Here is a 24098-nt window from a genome sequence, read left to right as displayed (position 1 = left end):
TGCCCTAATGATCACTATTATTTTATTAATGTTCTGCCTATAGACTGAAACAGGTTCTATTTTTTTTTCTAATTCTATTTTTTTTAATTCTTTTCTTTTTTTTAATTCTCACTGGTCTAATTTTATCCTTTAGGTTGTAGACACAAACCCAAGTGTTGGTTGAGCTGCATTATATTCACATGTAGTATTAGTCCACTTACTAGATAGACACGTAAGTGCATATTGCACGCCTGACTACAAGCTACAATGCCAATCCCAATTTTTTGCCCGTTGCTTACGTTGTAACAAATAGCAATTAAATGCATAAATTATTTAAGCAAATAAGAACTTTTCAGCTTCTCTGTCAACTCTGTTATGTAACTGTCCGGTGAGGGCAAAATGGGTGACATTAGCTAGAATCCACCATTTTCAAGGCTTCCGAAACAGCCTTGAAGGGAGTAGGGTCTGTTCATTTCAAGGGTGAGATTGCAGGCATAAGGCACTCTGAAAAAGAAGTAACAGGCTTCAACAAGGTACAACATTTTAGCACATGCTGTTCCTTGTAGTTCACGAGCAACGTTTGTCTACGCTGATGCTGGATAATACAGACATACTCTGGGTCGGTGCATCATGTTTCTTCAGTCCCCACGTTATGCACGGTATTACTAGGGAATACGGTATTACTAGGGACCTACTGAAATCAAGGAGGCAGGCAGGCAATTTTGCGGACTGAGCACAGCAAAAGCTGCCATTTTCATGGTTTTTTGCAGTGAGGTCCCTCGTCACTGCTGATTGGTCCAGGGGCCCCAGCGGCAGCCCTGTCCCTTGCCATTGATTGGCTGAGAGGGCTCCCGTTCACGTGGTTCCGCCTTTCGCTATTAATTGGTGGGGAGGGGTGGGGGCCGCATGATGGGCAGCCCTCTCAGCCAGTCGGTGGAGGGAGGAGAGGGCAGCCACCGTCTTGGCTCCCTTTCTGCGTGGCGGTGGCCGGTAGAGCTCCCACTGGGGAGCTAGCAAGCTAGCATTTTATTTTCAGTAAGGTTCCTGCCTCCACAGTGATTCTGCTGAAAACCACAAGGAACGCTGCTTTTTGCAGAAACTATCTCAAATCGCAGTTTCCATGAAAAACACAAAATCACAATTTGACTAAGTCCCTAAATATTATCCACCGAAAACTGTATTGAAAGAACATTATTAAAGGCATAAAAGCCCTGTGCAACGCTATTTTGACTCCCTCTCTGCATATGCTCTGATCCAATCTATTTGCTGTACAAGTTGGACCTCTCTGTGGCTAAAGGGAGATCATCCCCATGTCACAGACGGAGAGCTGGGGCACAGAGATAAAGGTCAAAAGTTTGTGTGCCCAAGTTGAGACATCAGGAACCATATCTTTTCAGAGCACGTGGGACGATCTAGCACGTTGTACGTTCAAAATGCGGCAGCCATGGGATTCAGACATGGCTGTGAGCATTTAACCATTCTGTTATGCCGGTATCTCAGGTCAGGCACCCAGAGACGGAGGAGCACACAGCTCTTGGCCACTTGTGGTTTAAAGGACTTGCTTAGGAGAATACAGGAACGTTGGCAGAAGTAGGGAGAGCTAAAACTCAGTTCTCCTGGACAGCATCCAGTTGCATTAACCATGGCACACAGTCCTTTCTTGTCCTAAAGTTACCTGCCTCGTTCCACACCCACCTTCCAGCTTCTGCAATAAATGAATCAGGGTCCATAAACTGCAGCCTCCTTTGCTGTGCAGCCGTGATTCACCCCCTGTGCAGATCCATACTGCATAGTGAGTGAGGGGATGGGGTAAGGAGGGGAGGGGGATAGGACATAATGGTGTCGTTCAAGCAGTTGCAGACTGTATGTACATAGAGTGCATAGGTAACCTTAAATCTGGTGTTGCCTAATACGTGAGCACTTGAGTGCGTTTGTGTGTGTGTGTGTGTATACTTCCTTGTCCTAGACCCACTTGTTTGCAGTCTTGCCATCCTCTGGACCCGCTCCCCCTCAAATTTTAAGTATTGAACGGCTTAGGAAGTGCAGAGCTCTAGCGATATCTCCTTTTAAGTTGATGGTTCAAATCCTACTCAAGGCAATAGTGACCAAAAGCTGTTTCTTTTTTGATAGCCATTTCCTGGCTGTTATGAAGTAGCTCCAGTTGAGGTGCATCAGTAAGGCAAATTCGAGGGGCTTGCACTGCTGTTGCATGTGTTGTAACAGTCCTGAGGGCAAGCAAGCAGAAGACTAAAGACTCTGGGGCTGTCAGGCCCACACATTGGAAAGAAAATGTCATGAGTTCAGTTTGACTTTGGAGGAAAAGTGCAGTATTAGACAGGTGTGTCGGTAACACAAGAGGTTCAGTCCATACCAAGGAGAATGAAATAGTGCCCACTGACCTACAACGTACCTTGCTCGTGCATCCTTTTTGTGTTGCGAGTCAGATCACAGCGGGAGATGCCACTGTCAGATCATCATCTCAGCAATGTGCTTGGCTTTTTATGTGCGTGTTGGCTGTGTGTCTCCTGTGGCTTTGTAGGACATGACGTGGTGGCTTCGCCTTTGATGCAACAGAACTCCTCAAAGGTCCTTCCCAGATGTGTTTTGGACAAAACCCATATGGTTTTTGGCACTTCATTCTGAGCTAGTGAAAGAAAAAGGCAAAGCCTTCATCCCTCCAAACCCAACACTGGCTGTAGGTTACCAAGTGCTTTTGGAAAGAACTAAACTGTGCTTCAGTGACATAAGCCTGACACTGTTGGGAGCTGTCTTATGATAACCCTTACCGTACCAAGGTTGGGACTGGTCCTATCTCACCTTGTTTTTGGCTCGTCCTTAAATCTGGAGCTGAGCTGACTGGTCAGGATATGTTAAACCTGTCAAGTTGCCTGACCCTCGAGAACCTTTCATAGGCCTCACAAGCCTCAGTTGTTGGAGGGTGAAATATCAGACTGGGATCATATAACCCCCTTCAATGTCAGGTGAAATCCTGGGGCAAAATCAAAGTCTTCTCCTTCAAAATGTTCCTTGCTGGTGACTGGGATGGACATTAGGCCCCTCTTCCAGCGGCCTGCCATCTTCCAGTGGTTATCCCCAATGCAACCCTTCATTTCTGCCTTGCTCTCGTCAGTCTCGTTCCACTTGTTGTAGCTCTTCTGCTGCTCAAAGTTGAGTTTTTTACTAAATTAGTGACAATTTGTGTATGTGAGTTTGTCAACCTCTTAAAACATGGATCAAACATGGGATGGGCAACAATCCTCTGAATCAATGAGGGAACCATGAGAGAAAATGTTGCAGCATCTCTATTTTATTCAGAGAGTCTTGTTAACACTCAGTGGCACAGTTGTACATTGGCTCAGTCATCCAGAAAGCATGTTGTAACAACTGTAGAATAACAGCTTTTTCCCCTCCTTTTTAGAACGGCAACAAAGACAGCTCCCTTGACATGCTGGGCACAGATATCTGGGCAGCCAATACCCTTGAGTCTTTCAGGTAAGCTCACTTAAAAACTCTTTTAAAACACAGATGGGATATGACCTCTTCTAGCCGTACCCTGCATTTCTGTCCTCAGGGTTTTCAGCACCACGGAAGCTACTCTCCCTCTCCTTGCCTCCCCCCTGCCCAGTCGATTGTACTGAGCCCAGTACCCATGACCCTATTAATGGTGAATACAAGCTAGAGAAGGTCAGCAGAATGACTTGCATGCCAGACTTTGAAAGGGAGCACTAGTTTGACTATTTTTGATCTGTTGAGGAAACTTGATGTGTAGGACTGAAGTGGCTCTGAACTCTCCTTCTAGGACTTGAGATAATTCAATTCATTTCCTTCCATTAATTTGCAGTGTGTGCATGCATTTTACTTCAGTGCTTACGGCACACAGTTTGAGTTGCCATGCCACCCTGAGACACCACGGGTACGAGCCCTGAAAAAACTGAATGCATAAAATAAGTTTTGTCCAAGTTCTGTGCATCATTCTGTATCCTCTCTAGAACAAGCATGAAACGGGCTTCTCAGGGAAAGATCCACCACGGCACTGCTGTTCCAGTACCACTGGTAACTCAGTAGGCCTTCCAACAGGGTACCAGTACTTAGTTTTTTCTGGAGTAGCAGTCACAGCAAAAACAGCTATTTCCAAAGCACCTTAAATTAAAGAGCCAATGCAGCTAAGGAGGTTAATGGTGCTGCATCTGGAGGACCTCTTTAGAGCAGTCACTGGGAACATGGCACTTATGAGCATGGCACTTTAGAGCAGGCACTAGGAACATGGCACACATGGCTCATGGATGTGCTGGTCAGGTTATGCTGAATGCAAAAGCTGCCTCTAGAAATCACGGCCTTTTTTGCCAAAGGTTGAGTGCTTAAAATATGCTCCTTCCACTCCGAACACATTTAATTAGTAGCATGCTCTTTGTCTCTTTGTCTCTTTCTTTTTCCTAGTGGTGCAACCTGGGATCTGCAGCCGGAAAAGCTGGATTTCACACAGTTTCACCGGAAGCTGAGGAACACCTCCAAACACCCTCTCCCCCACATAGACAGAGAAGGGTAAGTGCCCTGTTTGTACAGCACCTAGCACAGTGGGTTCTTGGCCTGTTATGAGTGCTCCTAGGCATGGTAATGACTTTTTTTTTTTTTTAGCGGTGTAGGTGTGGGTGTGTCTCTTTACAATGAAAGCTCTGTTGCGGTGGCATGGTCCCTTTGATGTGGGTCACACGGGGGACGTAAGAACTATAGAAAGTAGAGGTGGGAACCTTGGTGATTTACAATGGCGCCAGTACAGAACAGTTTCCTCTTGGAGTTTTTCTGTTGCTTTGTGCGGTTCAGGTATTTTTTTAACAAAGATGGACCCGAACCAAGTCATTTGGAGACATTGTGGAATCCCCGTCACTGGAAGCATTGAAGTGCAGGTTGGACAAACACTTGGCTGCAGTGGGCTAGATAGGGATGGTCCTGCCTTGAGCAGGAGTTGGACTAGATGACATCCTGAGGCCCCGTTTGTCCCTTTGGTGCGATGATATTTGAGTAAAGCTTGGATCCAGTGTAGATTCATAGATTCGTAGATGTAGGGTCAGAAGGGACCTTGCAGATCTTCTAGTCCGACCCCCTGCCCTGGGCAGGAGAGAAAACTAGGCTCAAATGACCCCAGCTAGGTAACTGTCAAGTCTCCTCTTAAAGACCCCCAAGGTAGCACCACTTCCCTTGGAAGTTGGTTCCAGATCCTAGCCGCCCTGACAGTAAAGTAGTGCCTTCTTATGTCCAGCCTGAACCTAGTTTCAAACAGCTTATGGCCATTATTCCTTGTTACTCCGGGAGGCACTTGGGGGAACAAGGTCTCTCCCATTCCCCACTGGTCCCCCCTGGTAAGTTTATAGATGGCCACCAGGTCCCCTCTCAGCCTTCTTTTGTGAAGGCTGAACAGGTTCAGGTCCCATAGCCTCTCCTCGTAGGGTCTGCCCTGCTGTCCCCAGATCCTGCAAGTGGCCCTCCTCTGGACCCTCTTAATGATGTCCGCATCCCTCCTGAAGTGTGGCGCCCAGAACTGGATGCAGTACTTCAACTGCGCAGTACTTCAACTTCAATTGCTATGCAACCAATGTCACATAGAGGGGGAACATCACCTCCTTGGCCCTGCTTGTGATGCATCTGTGGATGCACAACAAGGTGCAGTTAGCCTTCCTGACCGTGACCTCGTGTTGGTGGCCCGTGTTCATCGTGGAATCGATAATGACTCCAAGATCTCTTTCTGCCTCTGTGCTTTCGAGAAGGGAGTTCCCCAGCCTGTAGGTGTGCTGCTAGTTCTTACTGCCCAAGTGCAGTACCCTGCACTTGTCAGCATTGAATCCCATCCTGTTCTCATTTGCCCACCCCTGTAACCTGTCCCTCCCTTCTAGCATGCCCACCTCACCCCAGATCTTGGTGTCATCCCCCACCCCTGTAACCTGTCCCTCCCTTCTAGCATGCCCACCTCACCCCAGATCTTGGTGTCATCCCCCACCCCTGTAACCTGTCCCTCCCTTCTAGCATGCCCACCTCACCCCAGATCTTGGTGTCATCCCCCACCCCTGTAACCTGTCCCTCCCTTCTAGCATGCCCACCTCACCCCAGATCTTGGTGTCATCCCCCACCCCTGTAACCTGTCCCTCCCTTCTAGCATGCCCACCTCACCCCAGATCTTGGTGTCATCCACAAATGTAAACAGGTTGCTTTTCACCCCCTCATCCAAGTCGCTAATAAAGAAGTTGAACAGTGCGGGCCCACGGACCGAGCCCTGGGGGACTCCGCTGCCCACTTCCCTCCAGGTCGAAAATGACCCATCCACCAGGTCGAATATGACCTGTTATGCTGGTATGTGTCCAAACTGAGTTCTGTTCTGGTTCCAAGTCTTAAGTGAGGATGCTGCTGTTGCCTTGTCAGGGCTTTCACAGTGCAAGAGTGGGACACAGAAGTATTTTTCACAGCCTAAAGGTTCTCTTCTGTGGGTTCCTCCTGACAACCCATGTGTATCCTTGAACACTACCGTCCCCCGTTGGTGTTTGCAGCAATCAAATGCTTGCATGTTGTTGCCAGCTTCCTTCTGAGCTGTTTGACCAGCCTGTTCATAATTACTGGCAGCTCCTTCAGGCCTGTCAATCAGTGGCTGATTCTTCCTCATCATACTCTTCACATTTCCCTCCAGTTTATCAGCCTCCGGCTGGAACTGAGGTGTGAAGAACTGTGCACAGTAATCTTGGTGCAGCTCAGCCGTAGGGACCTCTGCCTCATTATTTTGGGGAGTTTGCAAGTGGAGTAGTTTCACAGAGTCACAGAAGTTTAGGGTTGGAAGGGACCTCATGAGATCAGCCCCGCTGCTCTGGGCAGGAAAGACTGGTGGTCGAATAACCCCAGCAAGGTTGTCTGGTTCTCATTCAGGAAGTCTCCCTTTCCACGTTCACTCAGTCCTGGTACGCAGACACTGGAATGCCTGCTTGCTCGTGGAGGCGACTGCAGGCTCTGAGCTAAATCCTTTTTCATTTTTAAGCATCTAAGTGACACTTGGGGAGCTGCATAGTTGCCATTGTTAGCACTTTTGCAGAGTGTGAATTTGATGTAGCTACGTTTGCCGTACGCTTCCCAAGTGATCATTCTCTGAAGGCTGCTCTGTGGCTGTGTAGGTGCCTGCGTAGAACAAAATCACCTGGGAAGATGTGTAACACTGGTTTAGCCCTGAAACTTTAGCAGGAGAAAAAGCACAACCAGCAGGTGTTTGATGCCAGAGGAGGAGGGTCCTCCTGTCTTCCAGCCAAGGAGCCTAGCATCTGGGGTACCTGCCCAAGGAGCACACAGCCCAGATGTCAGGCCCTTTCACCCAGAGGGGTTTGAACTTGCACCTTCAACTTCTCAGCAAAGTGCTTGAACCACTAGGCAATGGGCTAGGCATCGTCTAAAGCTCTGTTCTCCAGCCCTGCTCTTGACGCTGGTCTGCTGGACAGCTATGAAGAGAAGATAAGTGGGACCAGGAGGAGGAGGACAAGCCAGACAGAAGGCTGCTTAGTGTGATGGATGCTGCCCCCAACTTCGAGAAGAGGTCTGGAGAGTGCTTTGGGAAAGAGGAGCAGGACATGCAGATTCACCACATCTGGGTCTCCCATTGCCTGGGTGAGTGCCTTAACCAGTAGGCCGTTGGGGGCTTTGCAGCGCATGTGTTCACAGGCTGATCCTATTCTACCAGAAATGGATGCAGGATTCAGACTGCCTACAAGTGCCAGAAATGGTGGTTATGCATCTGTGTCGATGCCACTTAGACACACGAAGATTCAATAGTATGGAAAAGGGATAGTGACTCCAGGGGTGAAGTTGACCTAAAGTGCTCACCTTCAGCTGATGAGGAATGAAAATGTCAGCACATTTTTAGACAGGGGGACTAAAGGGATTAGCAGTTACATTTACCTAGTGAAAGCTCTGCTAAAATCTGCATTTTTCAATGATAAAATTAAATGCCACTATATATATTATATATATAGTGTGTGTGTGTGTATCTATATATATATATATATATATATATATATATATATATATATATATATATATAGTGGCATTTTATTTTATCACGGAAAATGCAGATTTGGGGGGTTTTAGCAGAGATTTCACTAGGTAAACATAACTGCTAATCCCTTCAGTCGCCCTGTCTAAAAATGTGCTGACATTTTCATTCGTCATCAGCTGAAGGTGAGCATCTATTTATATATACTTTGTACTATAATTGTTACTATATATATATATATATAGAGAGAGAGAGAGAGAGAGATACTCACCTTCAGCTGATGACGAATGAAAATGTCAGCACCTATATATATATATAGGTATCAGTTGAACACAATATTTTATTGATATATTTACTGTTTCCCCCTCGCGGAGCCCAGCCCTCATCCTGCACACGTGGCATGGCCAGAGCGGAGCCTGCTGGGGGGGTGGGCAAATGCAGGCTGCCCACTGTGGGCTCGGGACTTCCCGCCCTGCTGCCCTCCCCCTGGGGCCTCTGGGCCCCAGCAGGCAGGACCTGGTGCAGCAGGGTTGGGTGGGGAAGCTCGTTGCTGCTGCTGGGAGCTCCACACTGCTATCACAAGGTGCCTCCTGCCCGCCCGGCAACAGCAAGGGGCACAACTCTGTGCCGCCACTCCCACTGCTGCCAGACAGTAGGTGCCTTGCTGTAGCAGTGCAGGGTTTGTGGCAGTGGCACCAAGTTTCCCTACCCCACTCTGCCCTGCTGCGCCAGGTCTCAGCTGCCGGGCTGCAGAGACACCAGGAGGAGGGCAGCAGGGTGGGGAGCCTGAGCCCGCAGAAGGCAGCCCATCCTGCCCCATGCACAAATCTGGCGTGCATGTGCCCCCATGTCTCCCCCAGGAGTGCGCGCCCCCAGCCCTGCCTCCAGATGAGCCATCTGCAGCTCCACCCTGCTCCCCGCCTGCAGCCGTGCATTCTGGCCTCAGGCCCCAGGTGCCAACACCCTCACACCTTCCTGGCTGTGCTGCATCCTCAACCCAGCCCAACTCCCTCCCTCCCTCACTATGGGAGCCTCTGTTCCTCCTAGCCACCAGACTTACCTGCGGGAGCTGCTCTCCAGGCTGCCTGGTGGCTGTGTGCATGTGTATGTGCGCACATGCACGTGGTGCCCCTGCCTGACCGCACTCCTCCTGCTCCCCCCAGCCCCTCGCAAGCTGCATCTCTGCTAACCTGCAAGGGGAAACCCATTGTTTCCCGTGTTGCTCTCCTTTAAAAAAGAAAATCTGGGTTTACCACATTTTTCCGTGGGGAACAGAAAACCCTGGTCTGTGGTAATCAATCCTTCTCTCAAATCTCTCAATTCTTTTTTCTTTTCCCATAAATTCAACAGATTTGTCTATTTAAATCTCCCACTTCTCCAGCCCTTAGGTAATTTCTTGTGACTCTTTCCTTCGCCATTTTCCATTTTTCAGCATCTTGTCTGAAACAGCTCTGTGCAGTCTTCCAGTCCTGGTCTTTCTCAGGTAAAGTCCTCTTTCTGCCCCTACTCGTTATCCCTCTGCTTACAGCCAAGGCTCACAGCACCACTACTGGGACCTCCTGTTGACTTCCTTATGGACTTGGCCTCTTAAATCCTTTTCAGAGCAGCTCTCTTCCAGGGTATAGTCTTGCTGTTCTTCACATATGGCCTACATTGCTCCTTACTAGATAGAAACCCTTGGATTTGGTTGCGTTAGAACGTGTTTTGTTTGAATGGGCCTGTTGTGCCAGTTAATCCAGATAGCTCTGTATAAGTGTGCCGCCTGAGTCACTGTTTTCCAGTCTGTGACATTTCCAGATTTCATCAGTGCTGGCTTAACATTGATGTCATTGGGAACAAATATTGTGTTGCTTCTTGCAGAACCCCGCTAGAAATGTGATGAACGTTTCATCTGAGACTGTGAATGTGAGATCTGTCAATTAGTTCATAATCCAGTGAACAGCCAGTTCATAATCCAGCCACCTACCTTGATGTTGCAGAGTGCTCATTTTTTGATCAGAGTGTTTGGCAGCGCCAAGTCGAATGCCTTTCTGAAGACTCTTACACCCACACGTCTACCTTTACCAGCCAAAATCCATATCTCATTAAAGAATGCAAGCAGATTTGTCTGCCATGCTTTCTTTTCTGTAAAACTCTGCTTTTCTTTGACTTATACCCCTATCTCTCGGGGGGGGGGGGTTTAGAATCTCATATCATCTCTCCAATGCCTCACCCAGGGCTAATATCTGACTAACCAGACTAACAAGTTCTCTGTGTCTGATCAAGTAAGCTGCTGCTTATGAAAACTTAGGCATCTCTGTTTTAGTTAGTCTATATGGTGCAAATCTACCTTCCCTTCTGCCTGACTTCAGACAGGTAACTTCCTTTCTCTAATCAGACTATAACTACCCAGGTCATCCTACTTGCCCGTTTTTGAACAGTGACAATACTAGCACTCCCCAGGCTTCTGGAATCGCCCTGATATTGCATGATTTACTATCAAATTGCCATCACTGGACCAGTTATCTACTCAGCCAATCCTTTTAGGACTCCTAAGTGCAGGTTATTCAGGTCTCCTCATTTAGGCACTGTCTTGCATGCTCCTTGGTTATTAATGGACTGAAAAGTAGTTCATCATCCTTGTGTGACACGAATGGATCATCCTGCCTCTTTCTAACTGCAGAATAGTAATATGGGGTAAATGTATCTGCCTTTTCAACATCAGTATTAGCAATTTCACCATATCTGTCTGGTAATGGGTCTCTAGAATTTCTTTTTTGTTCTTGTTCCTGATATAATAGAAGCTTGTAAATACCCTTATCCTTCCAACCGTGGATTTTTTTCCTTGACATCTCTAACTTCTGTTAAAATTTTCTACACTCCATAACTTCTAATTACTATTGATTGCCTTTTTCTGCCTTTTTTCATATGTACTATTTTTATTTTATTCTAATTACAGCTCTCTTTTCCCTCTTAGTCAGGAAGAGCAGCTCTTTCTCAGTTACAGGATCTTAGCTTTTTGATCGTCTTGTTTTTAACAACTCTCAAATTTCAGTCATGGTTTTTCTGTCTGTTTTTCCTCCTAATCTGTTTTGCTCTAAATTTCTCCTTAGCTTTGGGAAAGTAACTTTTTTTTTTTGTTTAAACATGAGTTAAACTCACTTCTTTGGGAGTGTCTTTATTTTGCCTCTATGAAATGGGCTCAAGTCATCATCACTAGTCCCTTCCAAATGCATCAGATATGTTTGACTGCATTTGAATATCTGTCATGTTGAGTTGTAGGTGGCCAGGTCTAGAAGTCACCCAGGGCATGGAGAAGCAATGGAGATCTGAAGGAGCATGCAGTCTCTGTGTAGGGGAGCTGGGAAGCCAGAAGCCAGGAGGTCCATCTGTCAGAGATCGGGAGGGTTGAGCAGAGTTGCAGGGTCAGAAGGCCAGCTGGATTAACCCAAAGGATTAATCCAGGAGTTGGGTTAAGGATCTGGATGCTCAGCTGGGGACATGGTGGACCAGGATGGGTGGCCATGCCAGGCAGGCTGAGGCCATGGCCTGACAATACCCTGTAAAGGAAAGGGCTTTATACCTTATTTTCATTAATGTGTATAGGTACAAGCCCACGTAACTGGAAGAAGGCAGGGATGAACAATGTAAAAAAAACAGCTGGACATCAAACATATTAACATGGCATTATAATGGGTGTGCAACATCCTAATGCTCTGTGAGGAGGAGAGGCTGAAACTTTTACTTTTTTGCAGTCACGGCCTCTGAATACGTTTCTTTATGAAAGCTCCATGAAAAGTAACTTCCTCGCAAAGGAGGTATTTTCACAAACCTGTTGGTAGGCAAGAGGGAATACACTGTGTGGCAAACCTGTTTGAGCAGCGTTGTCACTCAGTAAAGCAGGTTTCATGGTTTTTTGCTTGTCTTAAGAAAAATCCCCCAAGACTACCTTTCTGCGTGCGGGCACACACACACATACACACACACACACCAATATAAATAACAATTGCAAATGCAATAATAAGTAACAATGGACAGTTTGATTTTTAGTCTTTCCCAGCAGGTCTGATGGCTGGCTCTTGTAAGGGTAGCATAGGACACAATTCTGCAGTTCAGAGTATTCAGGTAGACTGCTATACCCATGCAGAGTCCCGGTGACCGTATTGGGACTTCGCTCAGGTACAGCAGTCTTTCCACATGCCATCAGTTGCTGGGTTTAGGCTTTGCTTCTTTAACTCAAGGGATTAATGTTACCCCATTAGGGAGGGACGTTGCAAGCATCGGTCTGCTTTGCTTAAGGGTAAGAGTATGTCTAAATAGCTGACTGCAGTGCTGTAAAGCATTGCCCATCTACTGCATTAACATGGAGCTCTATGTAGGCTGGCATACCTTGCTGAGCTCCATACTGACCCAGCTATATGGTCCCAGTCCCAAGTTAGCTGTGGTATCTGTATGCTGCACTACATCCTAAAACTAAGTCTTAGATCTGTTTTCAAGTTATGTGGTCCAAGGCATGGCTGCAGCAAGAGCAGCTCTTCTGCATGAGGTCCACATTCATCCAGGATGTGGTACATCCAGGCTAACTCCCCCTGCTGCCTCAAGCCCTCATCTCCCACCTCCCTGACTATCAAGCTCTTGACTGTTGTGGGGGGCAGCATGAGGGCAGTCTCCACTCCTACTGTTGCAGCTATTCCACTTTGCAAAAGGGAATTTAAGATAAATTGGAAGAGAAGGAGCAAGTTACTATAGTTTAGTGGTTGAGACATTCCCTGGGGAGGGGGAGGTTTCATTAAGATGGTTTATGCATTTTGTCCAGTGGCTGCCACTTGTAAAATACATAAATAATCCTTGGAGCAAGGTACTGAGTGCCACAAAGCCCACATCTCTTTATGGGTCTAGCTCAAGGGTGTCAAACTCATCTGGCTCCATGGACTGAATGAGTGGCATGTGGACAGTCTGCAGGCCAGATCAAGACCACACACTCCCTATCCTTCCCCTTCTCTACCTCCTCCTTCTCCAGCTGGTCTGGAACCCCAGCCACGCACCACGGGGATGCCCCATGCCCCATGTGGGTCTGATCAGAGCCATGGGGCAGCACTGCGGGCTGGAAGGCAGGCCATGGGCCAGATCCAGCATGTGAGACATACATTTGACATCCCTGGTGTAGCCCTAAGCTCCCTAGCTGTAGCTGATTCTAAACTTCTTACAGAGACCAGCCACTGGGGGGAGACGAAGATCCACATGATCTTTTGGGTTGGAAAGCTAAAACCCTTTCCAGTGAGTGAACAAGGATTTAAGAAAACTGTGGAGGCAACCCTGGTGGAAGAGTAGCCTCAGTCACTATGCTAGTGCTGTGCATCTGGATCTGGGAGTCCAGGCTTAGGATTCTGGGGTTTTTCACCCCCTTCTTTACCTAGACCCAAGCACCTGGTGGATTGTGGAGGTTGCACTGAACTGCTATTGCAGCTCTTAAGTCAGATGGGGGTAATGTTGTTCTGACCTACATTTATATAGAAAATGGACACTCAAGAAGAGTTAAAGATGTTGGATGGGCAAATCTCCCATTCATACTTGCCCCAGAGATTGTCCCCATTTACATGTGTGTGCACGTGCATGTGTGCACGTGTTTATATGTGCACCCCCACCAGTCCTCCCATTCAAGGCAGAAAACTACCCCTCCTCCTTTCTTGTACTGTGGCAGAAGTTTAACTGTGGAAACGTTAAGCGATCTTCTTGTTTTGTTTTTGTTTTAGGCTTGGGAAAGGGAAGTATGAGGATGGAGACGGGATCAACCTGAACGACATAGAGAAGGTCCTTCCAGTCTGGCAGGTATGTGTCAGAAGCATTGTCTAGCCATGCTGTGGCTGCTGTGTTATTAGTCTCCATATGTTAGCATGAGTCAGGAAGGTGGACTCCCTCTTTCCTTTAACTGTACATGATGAGAGGTTTAGCAGGCTAGTCAAATGCAAATCAGACTCCTGTGTAGCAGCAGCCTCACTAGGGGAACCACTTAGCTGACTTAGTTCATTGGGTCGCTGATCAAATGTAAGAGTTTTGAGTCTGACACCACCTTCAGTTGAGAAACTCAAGCCCAGGTTCTCCAAGGCAGGGGTCAGCAGCATGCAGCCCATGACTGAATCTGGCCCATGGAGCCAGAGGGGGGCTTTGCCTCTGCCTGTGGCCTGTCCTGGTGTTATGCAGCAAGGAGTGCACTGGAGCCTGGCAAATGGAAATTGTGCCCACATCACATCTGCTTTTCCCCATTCCCCCCACTTCTACCTCCTTGCTGCAACTCAGGCACAGCTTCCAGCTGATGAAGAACTGAGCCGGGGCTGGGGCTGGGCACCTTCTCCCACTGCCAGCTGCTCACTGCCATGGCCCAGCCACTGCTGCCACTCCCCTCAGTCCATAGCTTTACCCCAGAGTGGAGATGGGGTAGTAAGCAGTGCGGGCAGCTTATGGGATGCAGCAGCAGCAGCTGGGTTATGGCAGTGCATGAGCAGCTGGCAGCAGGAGGTGAGGGCAGCATGCCCCCTCCCCACCTCATGCTGTTGGCATTGTGGGTGGCACGGGGGTCCTGCTGTTGGGAACGGCAACAACAAGACTCGCAACCCTGCTCCACTATCCCACTATGGGTCCTGCCTGCTGGGCCACGGAGGTGGCTCCTGCCCATGCCGGTCCAGCCAGGCTGCAGCCCTGTGCCCACTGTGGGCACACACATCTGGAGGGGCTTGTGCCCCCCTGCCTCACACACCCACAACCTGCCCCACACATGCAGGGGGCAGCGGGTTGAGAGTGAGGGGCACCAGCAGGGCTGTGGGTTGGCAGTGAAAGGCACCAGCAGGGCCAGGGGGCTGTTTTCTACTTACACTATTTACTAGGGCAGGACTGGCCATCCGTGTTTACTGCTGGGTCCTGGTACAAAAAAGGTTGAGACCCACTGGTCTAGAACACAGGGCTTCTTCTCCCTCGGCAAGTGCCCCAGCCACTGACCTACTGAGCTAAAAGGCAAGGCAGCCCCTGCTCCTTTGGCATCTAACACCAACTAGTCATGAATTTTCTGCAGCTAAATGTTCAGAGCTTTCCCAGCATTACACATGTCCTAGGGTACCTACACAGCCAAAGTGCAAACAACTGAGCATTTGCAGTAAGGAAGCACAGGGCAAATCCCTAACTCTGTAAGTGCCAAAAACTGTCATTTGCCAGCTATGTAAGTGCCGCTTAGGCGCTTGAAGTGGGAATAGAGAATCTGGCCCCGAGTGGGTGGTCTAAGCTCATACAAGGGGATGTGCAAGAGAGCTGAGCCCTGAACTCACGTCTCCTCGGTTGCGCTTCAGTACCTTGTCCACAAGACAGTGCTTCCTCTCACTTGCATCGGAAATATACCCATCTCTGGGGTGGAGAGCAGGTGACAGCCAGGTGGAAACTACATCTATAACAACACTCACTGTATAGTAGTAGAGGAGGCAAAATAATGGCAAAGGACGATGGGTCAAACCCCTACTCTCTAAGTATTCTTAAGACTCTTTGAAGTCTGTGTGATGATAGCAGAGCTTTGGTTTGTCAGGTCAGACATGCTTCAAACAGAGCGATAGCCAACATATTTAAATTAGAAGAATGAAGGGCAGTATAGCCTATGCCATTGTTTGAACCTCTTCACCAGGGGAGCTTGGCTCCTTTCACATGGGATGTGAAAGCCATAGCCTTCATTGAAAACTATGAACCTAATTATCCTCTTTCACTGGTCTTACACCTGTTTAAATCCACTGACTTCAGTGTGGTAATCCTGATTTATACCAGGATGAAGGAGAGCCTGATTTTCCTGTGTTGTGTTGAGCCTTTGATAATGGCTTTGCTTTGAGACAAGAGCATAGTCACGTGTTTCTCAAGGTCCTTAATTGTCAGTCAGGCAGACTTAAGCTCCATCTTGAAGACCTAGTGAAAATGTTTAATTTGGTATTTCAACCCTGCCTGTAGGCAGATTAGTAGAATGCTTCATTTATTTCTGAGACTTGCTTATATATTCATGTATTATCACATGTGTATGTGGAAGCTAAATGCCACACAATTACTGCCATGGGTTTATCTTGTGCAATGCTGACAAGTGAAACACTTCCTGACAGCTGGCTTAATCCTGATGTATCATTGTTAACTAGATTTGAATGTAGTCATGCAGTGCTGGCAATGACTGTTTTGCATTACCTTGGTTTCAGTGAATCTTAGGGATATTCAGAAAGGTATCAGTGCGAGAGTGTTAAAAGAGCCCCCTTCTTATTTCACATCCGTTCATTTTTCCGAGATTGATGCTATTTTTATCTCAAAGCCCCCAAAACATCTTTTCAGCTCAGAAGGGTACGAGGTCTTCCCCTGTCTCAGTGTTGAAAAATCTTACTGCTATCAAAGATCATCATTATCCTAAAACAGTATCATTATCCAGCTTATAAAAAACCATTAATAACAACTTTTTGCTTTCTAACTGGACAGTTCCTGTCCTGTTCTCTTGCCAAGGCTTGCTAAGCGTGTGTTGACACTTCCCTGTAAGTGAGGGAACAAACCAGTAGGAGGAGAAAATTAGACCAGATGCTTGAATATGTTTCTGTTACAGTTCCATGACATATATAATATATATATATATATATATATATATAATAGTGTGTGTGAATATGTGTGTGTGTATATATATATGTGTCTGTGTGTATATAATGTATGTATGTATGTGTGTGTGTATGTATGTATGTAGATATATATATATATATATATGTATGTATATATATGTATATAATGTATGTATTATGTGTATGTGTGTGCATATCATATATATATTAACTGGTTAAGAATTTGGAGGCATTCCTAGGCCACAGTGCGTTAATTAGGAGCACCGAGATTGGGAGAAGGGGAGCCTCCTTAGCTGTTCCAGGTTGCCTGGGAAATTTGGTTTCCTTTTATTTGGGTTTACACCAGAGATGGGGTCTGTATCTAACTCTGTTCCTGGACACACACGTCTTTGGACTGAGATGTGTAGCTGATGTTTGCTGTGGGATATATGATGGATCAAGCAGAAACTTAAAATCTGAGCCCCTTTGAACTTTTGCAATACTCAGAGTCATAATCAAGAGTTTTCTTGCTAGAGCCCAGCTGTAGCTTTTAGAGAAAATGTCTTTATTCAGTAACATCAACATTGTAACGAGGTGAATGAAGAAATATCTTCCCTGACAGTTTTTTCTGGGTAATAACTCTTGTCCCAGGCTTTGGTTTGGAAACTGAAATCTTTATACCATTTTTTACTGAGAGGAGTAGGGTAGATCACGCTTTACGTGGCGCAGTGCATTCTGCCATCTTGTGGGCACGTGCATTAGGACATCTGCAAAGCAAAATCTTGTTTCTGGTGATGTTGCTGGATATAAAATTTTGATTGCTGCTTTGCTTTCTGTGTTTGCAATCCAGGCCCAAATTGTTTTGTTGTATTTGGTAACAACCGCCCTTTGTTTCAAAGGGAATTACAGAGATGTCTGTGATAAATAAAAGAACTGGGGTGAAGCAGTTTGCAGCAGGGCCTGTGCTTCTCTTCATATTGGCACGGGGCCTCTCAGATTGGAGAGCCTCCTGAAAAGAAATAGCGACACATGGCATGCAGTACATTGTAGGGCTTTAGCTGCCTGTGAGTAGCACTCAATTCATGATGACAAATTGTAACATGTGCAGATGCATTTAAGTTGCATGGGTGCCTAAGTATCATTAAAAGAAGGGAATTAGACAGCTAAGTCACTTAGGGCTTCTTTACATGTGCTTTGGGTGTGCAGGGGGAGGGAGGAGCAGGATGCTTTAATTCAAGCCGCTCTAGTTAAAGTACCCGCAGTGTCTCATGTATTCAGCATCCCACGCTTCAAAATGGTGGTGGGGGAGCTTTAACTGCAACTCGTTCAATGGGGGTGCCAAATACATGAGACGAGGAGCACGCTAATTATCACGCTCTAGCAGACTCAATTAATCAAGTCTGCTCCAACACACTGTAATTACAGCACATTGGAGCAGCGTCCCCGCATGTCTACAGGTACCCTTACATGCTTTTGAAAATCTTACCCAAACAGGCTGCTACTTGGGGGGTTTTCAAGGACATAGGGAAGGAAGAAATAACTCTTGAAGGTCAATATTTTTTGCTCGTAGTACCTGTTCTTTCTTTCGTGGATTTTTGTTACAATACTAGCGCAGAGAAGCTCAGCTCAGCTCAAATGCAGCAGCATCTTTTCATTATCCTCTTAGTTTTTTCCTGGTTGACCACGTGGTTTGACGGAGGCACAGAAGACGAATTGACAGGCATGACATTAGGTTCATTTCCTCTCTCTAATCTCTTCCAAGTTAGAATATCCCAGATCACCCTTAAATTATAAGGAGGCCCCAGAGCGCTACAAATGTCAATTGAGAATCCCGGCGCCCTCTTTACAGCGAGCATTAGTAACTGAATACGCACGTGCCTGATGTAAGATAAATATTCCCGAATGATGCTAGCCCCTTCGTGCAGATGGGAAGTCTGCATCACGGAGGTGAGATGATTGTCTGTGGTCACAACCTGGAAGTGGGTTGCAAAGATGCAGGGAAAACCCAGTCGTTCACCTGTTTCTGGTTCACATTTTGGAATTATAAAAAGTACGAGAGAAAAGTACACAAGTAGCTATGAGAAATGAAATGCTACCATCATCAGCTTGTGCCTTCCCAGTTATCATGGAAGACAACCTTGAAAGAATGTCGTTGGTGTGTTGAGATATCCACCTCCTCTTCTGTCTTTCTTGTGTGTCGTTCTTTCAGTGATGCCAGCTCTTGCGAAGTGATCACCAGAGTTGTGATTTCTAAGTAAAATTAAGTCTGACTCATGATCCCGCGACAACTCTCAGATCTCGGGGGTTTTTCATCTGGTGCGTGTAGAGCCATGCCCAGCAGGTAAGTCTGTGCAGGGGAAGGGGCAGGGGGGCAGATTGAGGCCCACACAGTGAGGGAGGGAGTGGAGCAGGGGCAGAAGCAGGGGCTGGGTTGAATGGTGCCCCGGGGCCAGAGCAGGTCGTGCGGCTTGTCTAGAAGCATGGGGGGTAAGGCGGAGCGTGGCTCCCCGCCGCTGCACACACCCTATGGGGGGCATGGGGAGCATGTGCCCCCTGGATTTGCGTGCGGGGCAGAGGTGGGCTGCCCGCTGTGGGCTGGGGATCTGCACCCTGCTGCCTGTGCCTCGGGAGCTGCGCACTGGTCATGCTGCACGTCCCCTGCCCACCCAGTGACAGGAGCCACAACGTGGCCTCGTGCGAGGCTCCCAGGACAAAGTCATCATGGTGCAGAGCCGTAGCCTGCAGCAGGCAGCCTGCCTGTGCCCCATGCACAAATCCACAGGGCACATGCCCCCCGTGCCTCCCCTGGGGTGTGCGCAGCAGCAGGGAGCCGCACTCCCCGTCGACCCCTATGCTTCTGGATGAGCTGCCTGTGGCTCTGTCGCACAATGCACGCCAGCCCTGGGGCCCCATTCACCCAGGCCCCTACCCCTGCTCCACTCCTTCCCTCACTGTGCGGGCCTCGATCTGCCCCCCGCCCCTTCTCCTCCACACACTTACCTGCTGAGTGCTGTCAGGAAAGTGCTAAACACACAAACGTCCAGCAGATGTCATCTCAATCATAGCAGGTAGGAATTTTTAATTTAATTTTTCTAAAGCATTATCAGTTGTAGTAATATAGTTTTTGTATAAATCTTTGACCAAACAGAAGTTAAGTAAGTGACTAATGGCATTTATAAACCAACGTTCAATAATAACTATATTGGTTTATATGTCAAAAATAGCATCTTATGATTTACATACCAAATCTCATGATTTTTAAGAGTTTGTCTCTTGATTTTGGACACAGCTGGGTTGGCAATACTGTTCTTTAGACAGAAGCAAACACTTCTCGAAGATGGTTAGGTTGTATGTTGCACTGACATGACCAGTTATGTTGTTGTACAGTATTGCTAAGTAAAAGTAATGAATATTTTTCTATCCTGTAGAGGGAGCATTGTCATAAACATTAGACCTCTGCTTCTCCGTGTCCCCATACCCTCCCTGCCACTCAGAATGGCTGACTGCAAAACAAGTAAGGTAGTGGAAGAGCCAGCATTAGGATTTTTTCATCTTAAAAACTAGCTTAGGCCAAAACCTATCGTTATTTCGGAAAAGGGCAAACTTGAAAAAAAAGAGTGGCTTTAGAAATCTTTAATCAAGAATAGACATACCTGCACCAAAGGACCTTCTTCTAGTCAACATGAAGCCTCTGGACTTCGAAGCAGTCTTGGATGGCATCCGTTGGTGAAGGGTTTGGAGGTGTCAGCATCATGGAAGAAGTCTAAGAGGAATCCTACTTCCATAAATGGTCTGGGAAATTTTATTGATAGCTTCAGTGGCAGCAGGATGTGTCAAGGTATTTTGAAAGGACACTGCAAATAGTAACTAGTGACTAAATCTCTGCCTGAAGCATTGTTACCCTTAAAGGTAATATTTTGCAGCTTTTGTGCTAGGGGAAAAAGTCAGCATGTAATGCTACTATGCATCCACAAAGCAGCATATCAACATTGCAGTAATGTGTTATTCTCCATTCTTACAATCTAGAAACTGTGGCACAAAGATAAAGTGATTTGCCTCACATCATGTAAGTTAGTGATAGCGTTGGAATCAGATCAGAGGCGTTTCTGGCTCTCCTCCCTATACTGATTCTCTTTGCTTCCAAATTTAAATGCCTCAAAGCACAGAGCTCCAATTCCAGCAGAGAGATGACATGACAATATTTCGCTGACAGTGGATGGCAGTGGATTTTTAGCCATGTCATTGAGTGCATGGTATATTTGTACAGACACGCTGACAGATTTAACCCAGTCGCATAACTGCACATGCTTTAAAAATAATTCTGCGAGAAGCAAATTTCCTACGGTTCCCTTTTCTCAGTAAACTGGAAACTGCATTGTCAGTCGTGGTCTAGACAAAGAGGCTTATAAAGAAGCTGTCTCAGGAGAGTCATGAAGCAAAGACTTGCACCCAAAATTAGTATTGGAAAGAAATACCCCCAATGAAGGAGGATCATCTCTATTTTAGAGCAGAATGGCTTGTTGATGCAAAGTCCCTACAAGGAGAGATTGATACTGGTTCCCGGCCTATTGTATGTGTGTATGTCTGTCTGTGCACTTCTCTCCCTCCTCAATGAAGGTTTCCCCCATTCGAAACACTACAAGACAACTTTTGAAATCTAATCTTACCTTGAAAAACTCTACTGCTGAGGAGCTGGTAGCTGCACATGCATGTTGCCAGTAGAGATCCTATGTTATTTGATAGGTGAAAGCAAAAAAATCTGAGACAGCTATTTTGCAAGGAGGGTCTGGAAGGCGTTATAAGAAGTTCCTCAATCAAGGTTGTCCCTCAACATCTTGAAAGTTTGTTTGGTGAACACTTGGACTCCTACTTCCAGGCCTTTCCAAACCATCCCCATGTGCCATTAAATCTCTCCTCATTTATTTGCTCATGTACCTCTTAGAGCATGAAATGGTCCTTTGAGAACAAAGTGGACACGGATGCCCTGAAAGAGGCATACATTAAACACAGGTCACCAAGTCAATATGCTGTCACTTGGATTGGATCTGAATGAATAGTCATAAGATACAGCCTGATGTGGTTAGTTCGTCCCTTGTTTTCTCTTGTTTACCATTGTCCATCTTCTTTGTTGGATTTAAAAACAGAAGGAAAAGAAAAGCTCTGGGTGAGATTGTGTTTTTCCTTAACAGTGGAGCTTTGATTAGTACAGCTGGCTGGACTGCCTTCTCCCAAACCTGTTTGCAGTGTAGGTTTGATGCTTGGCTCTTTTTGTAAGTCCTCTAGGATATGGGCTTAACACTGTTTCACTGAGTGCTATTTCGCTATAACGCTCATTTTAAATTGACACCGGATTTCACTTAGCACTCAGCGAGTTTCATTATAACGCTCATGGTCGTCATCTTGGGTCATTAAAAAGAATTGTGTTCGCCATCTTGGGTTGTCAAATGCTTTCAGTTTTGCTTAATGCTCGGTATTTCAGAAACCAATGAAGAGTGATGAGGATTGCTTCACTTTTGTGCAGACAGTTAATGAGCACAGCCGCCATGCGACTTCCTCCCAAGGCAGGGAGCTCTGCTACAGGTGGCAGAGAAAGGGGGAGTTCCTTAAGCTTGCAATGTTCTCTCTAGTGAATTTTAGCATGTGTGACTGGCACCAAACAAATAGCCTTTGCATCCCTGGAAGAGGACAGCAGTGGGAGTGGGAGTTGTCATCACTCTATAGGCCTCAACCCTAACGTGGAGATGTGTCTCCATAATTCATCTAACCATTGACCTTTCTGCAGAGGCTGCCAGTTAAGATTGAACTGTTGTGATGGTGGGTTTGGGGACGTGGTCTGCAGTCTAGTGGTGTTGTCTAGAGAGCTCCAAAATTTCTGCAAAGCCATTGGTGGTAATAACAACATGTCATTGAAGTAGTTAGCTAAGGCCTGTGCTTGGATTTCCCTCTGAATTCCCATAGTTGCTAGCACTGGTCTAGCTGAGGTAACTGGTGGTAGTGGTAGGATTTCTAGTGTAGATCACTTGCAGTTGTCATGTTAATCTCTACGCTATCCAGACCGGTGCTACACAACACGGTGCTTAAAAGCACCTGGATCCCTGGCCATGCTAAGTCGTTCCCCTGCTGCCTTGTACCTGTGATCCCATCGCTGGAGGGGGAAAGTCTGCATGTTGAGTTCTCTCCCAAGCTACGCAGTTGCAAGCTGCTATGCAGATGGGTTGGGCACAGAGGTACTTGGAGCTGATAGATGATGCTCTTGAAAATGTCATTGTTGTTTTATTAGCCTTATCAGTCCAGCGTTGAGTGCTGCTGAAGCCTTGAGACCCAGCTGTTTGGTACGGTGCCCATTACTTGGAGTAGTTCCCCTGGCACCTTCCCCACTGTTCCTTTGGGCTTCCAAATTACTTAGTTGCATCTCTGCTCGCAGTTTGCAATGCTGCAAGCTCTCTAGCCCACCCATGCCCCTACCCCTTCAAAACTGGATTTTTCCAGAGGATATATCCTGGCTGCTTCTGGTTGCTAAGCAACTATCTGCCATTCAGCACTCTCTGGCAAGCGAGCAAGCATGCTTCACCCTGTTGAGCCAGTAATTACCATCAGCAATCCCTTCCAGCATTGCAGCCAGCGCCCGCTTTGCACCTGCCTAAGATGTCGGGTGGAAGAGAGGCAGGCCCTAGGATGGGACGGTCATGCTGCTGCAGAGCCCAGTTACTCATAACCAGCTCCTTGGACCCACGTGTCCATAGATGTCACGATGCACGACTGTCGGTATGGGCAGGGAGTCCAGCCTCAGACACCACAAGCCGCTGGCACGTGAGCTAAAGGCATAATCGTATTAGCTGTCTAATAGGCTCTAAACCTCACTGGAGACGGCCGCTAGGGGCAAGTGTGATCACATGTGCTGAGCTAGATCCGGACTTAGTGGCTGGGGGTTGCATTAGCAGGGGCCATGCCTTCCCTCCCCCCCCCCTTACCTTGTTGGCTATGGGCAGCACGCACCCCCCCTCCTTAGCATTGTGCTCCCCGCTGCACTGCGCTGTGGGTTGCCCTGGCACTGCTGCAAGACTGCTCCACATCCTCCTTGCTGCGATCCCTAGGGTTGGGGCAGAAAGCAGAAGCCAAATAAGGAGCAGGAGTGCAGGATCAGCCAGAATGAAAAAGGGAGCAGCAACCAGGGACCAGCACTTGGAGAGCCTTGAGCTAGATTATTACTGTAGGGGCACATACGTTCCTCCCAAACATCTAGTGTGCAGGGATTGTAAATCTGCCATAGGTCGTTCATGGCTCTGAACTCATCGTCATCACTCGCGGCTGCGACAGTGTTCTTCAACAGTGGAGAAGGAGCATCAGAGCATCACTGAGATCTGTCCCAAGCATGGTAAATGTGTTTTGGGCGACGTCTGCGTGCTGGTTTGTGTTCTAACTTATAAAGGAGAAAAAAGAGAGAAAAAATATTTGGTATCTTGCCAAACTGAGCTCAGTGTCAGCAGGTGCATCTCTTCTGTAATTACTAAAGCAATCCCCTCCCATGT

General features: G+C 47.1%; 1 protein-coding gene across 9 annotated transcripts in view; it reads left to right on the top strand.

The window, feature by feature from the left end:
- The window catches only part of CTIF (cap binding complex dependent translation initiation factor), a 321855-nt gene that overhangs the window by 120776 nt on the left and 176981 nt on the right, over positions 1-24098 (top strand). For all 9 annotated transcript variants that reach the window (XR_002093006.2, XR_002093005.2, XM_006259046.4 and 6 more), the window contains 3 exons: positions 3398-3471; positions 4417-4521; positions 13729-13804. Coding sequence is in view for 7 of the 9 variants with exons in the window: in XM_006259046.4 (XP_006259108.2) it covers positions 3398-3471; positions 4417-4521; positions 13729-13804 (255 nt within the window). In the remaining 2 variants the exon portion in view is untranslated. The remainder of the gene's footprint in view (positions 1-3397; positions 3472-4416; positions 4522-13728; positions 13805-24098) is intronic.

This window comes from Alligator mississippiensis, chromosome 3, assembly GCF_030867095.1.
Source record: "Alligator mississippiensis isolate rAllMis1 chromosome 3, rAllMis1, whole genome shotgun sequence".
Classification (NCBI taxonomy): Eukaryota; Metazoa; Chordata; order Crocodylia; family Alligatoridae; genus Alligator; species Alligator mississippiensis.
This window is presented reverse-complemented; position numbering and strand designations above follow the sequence as displayed.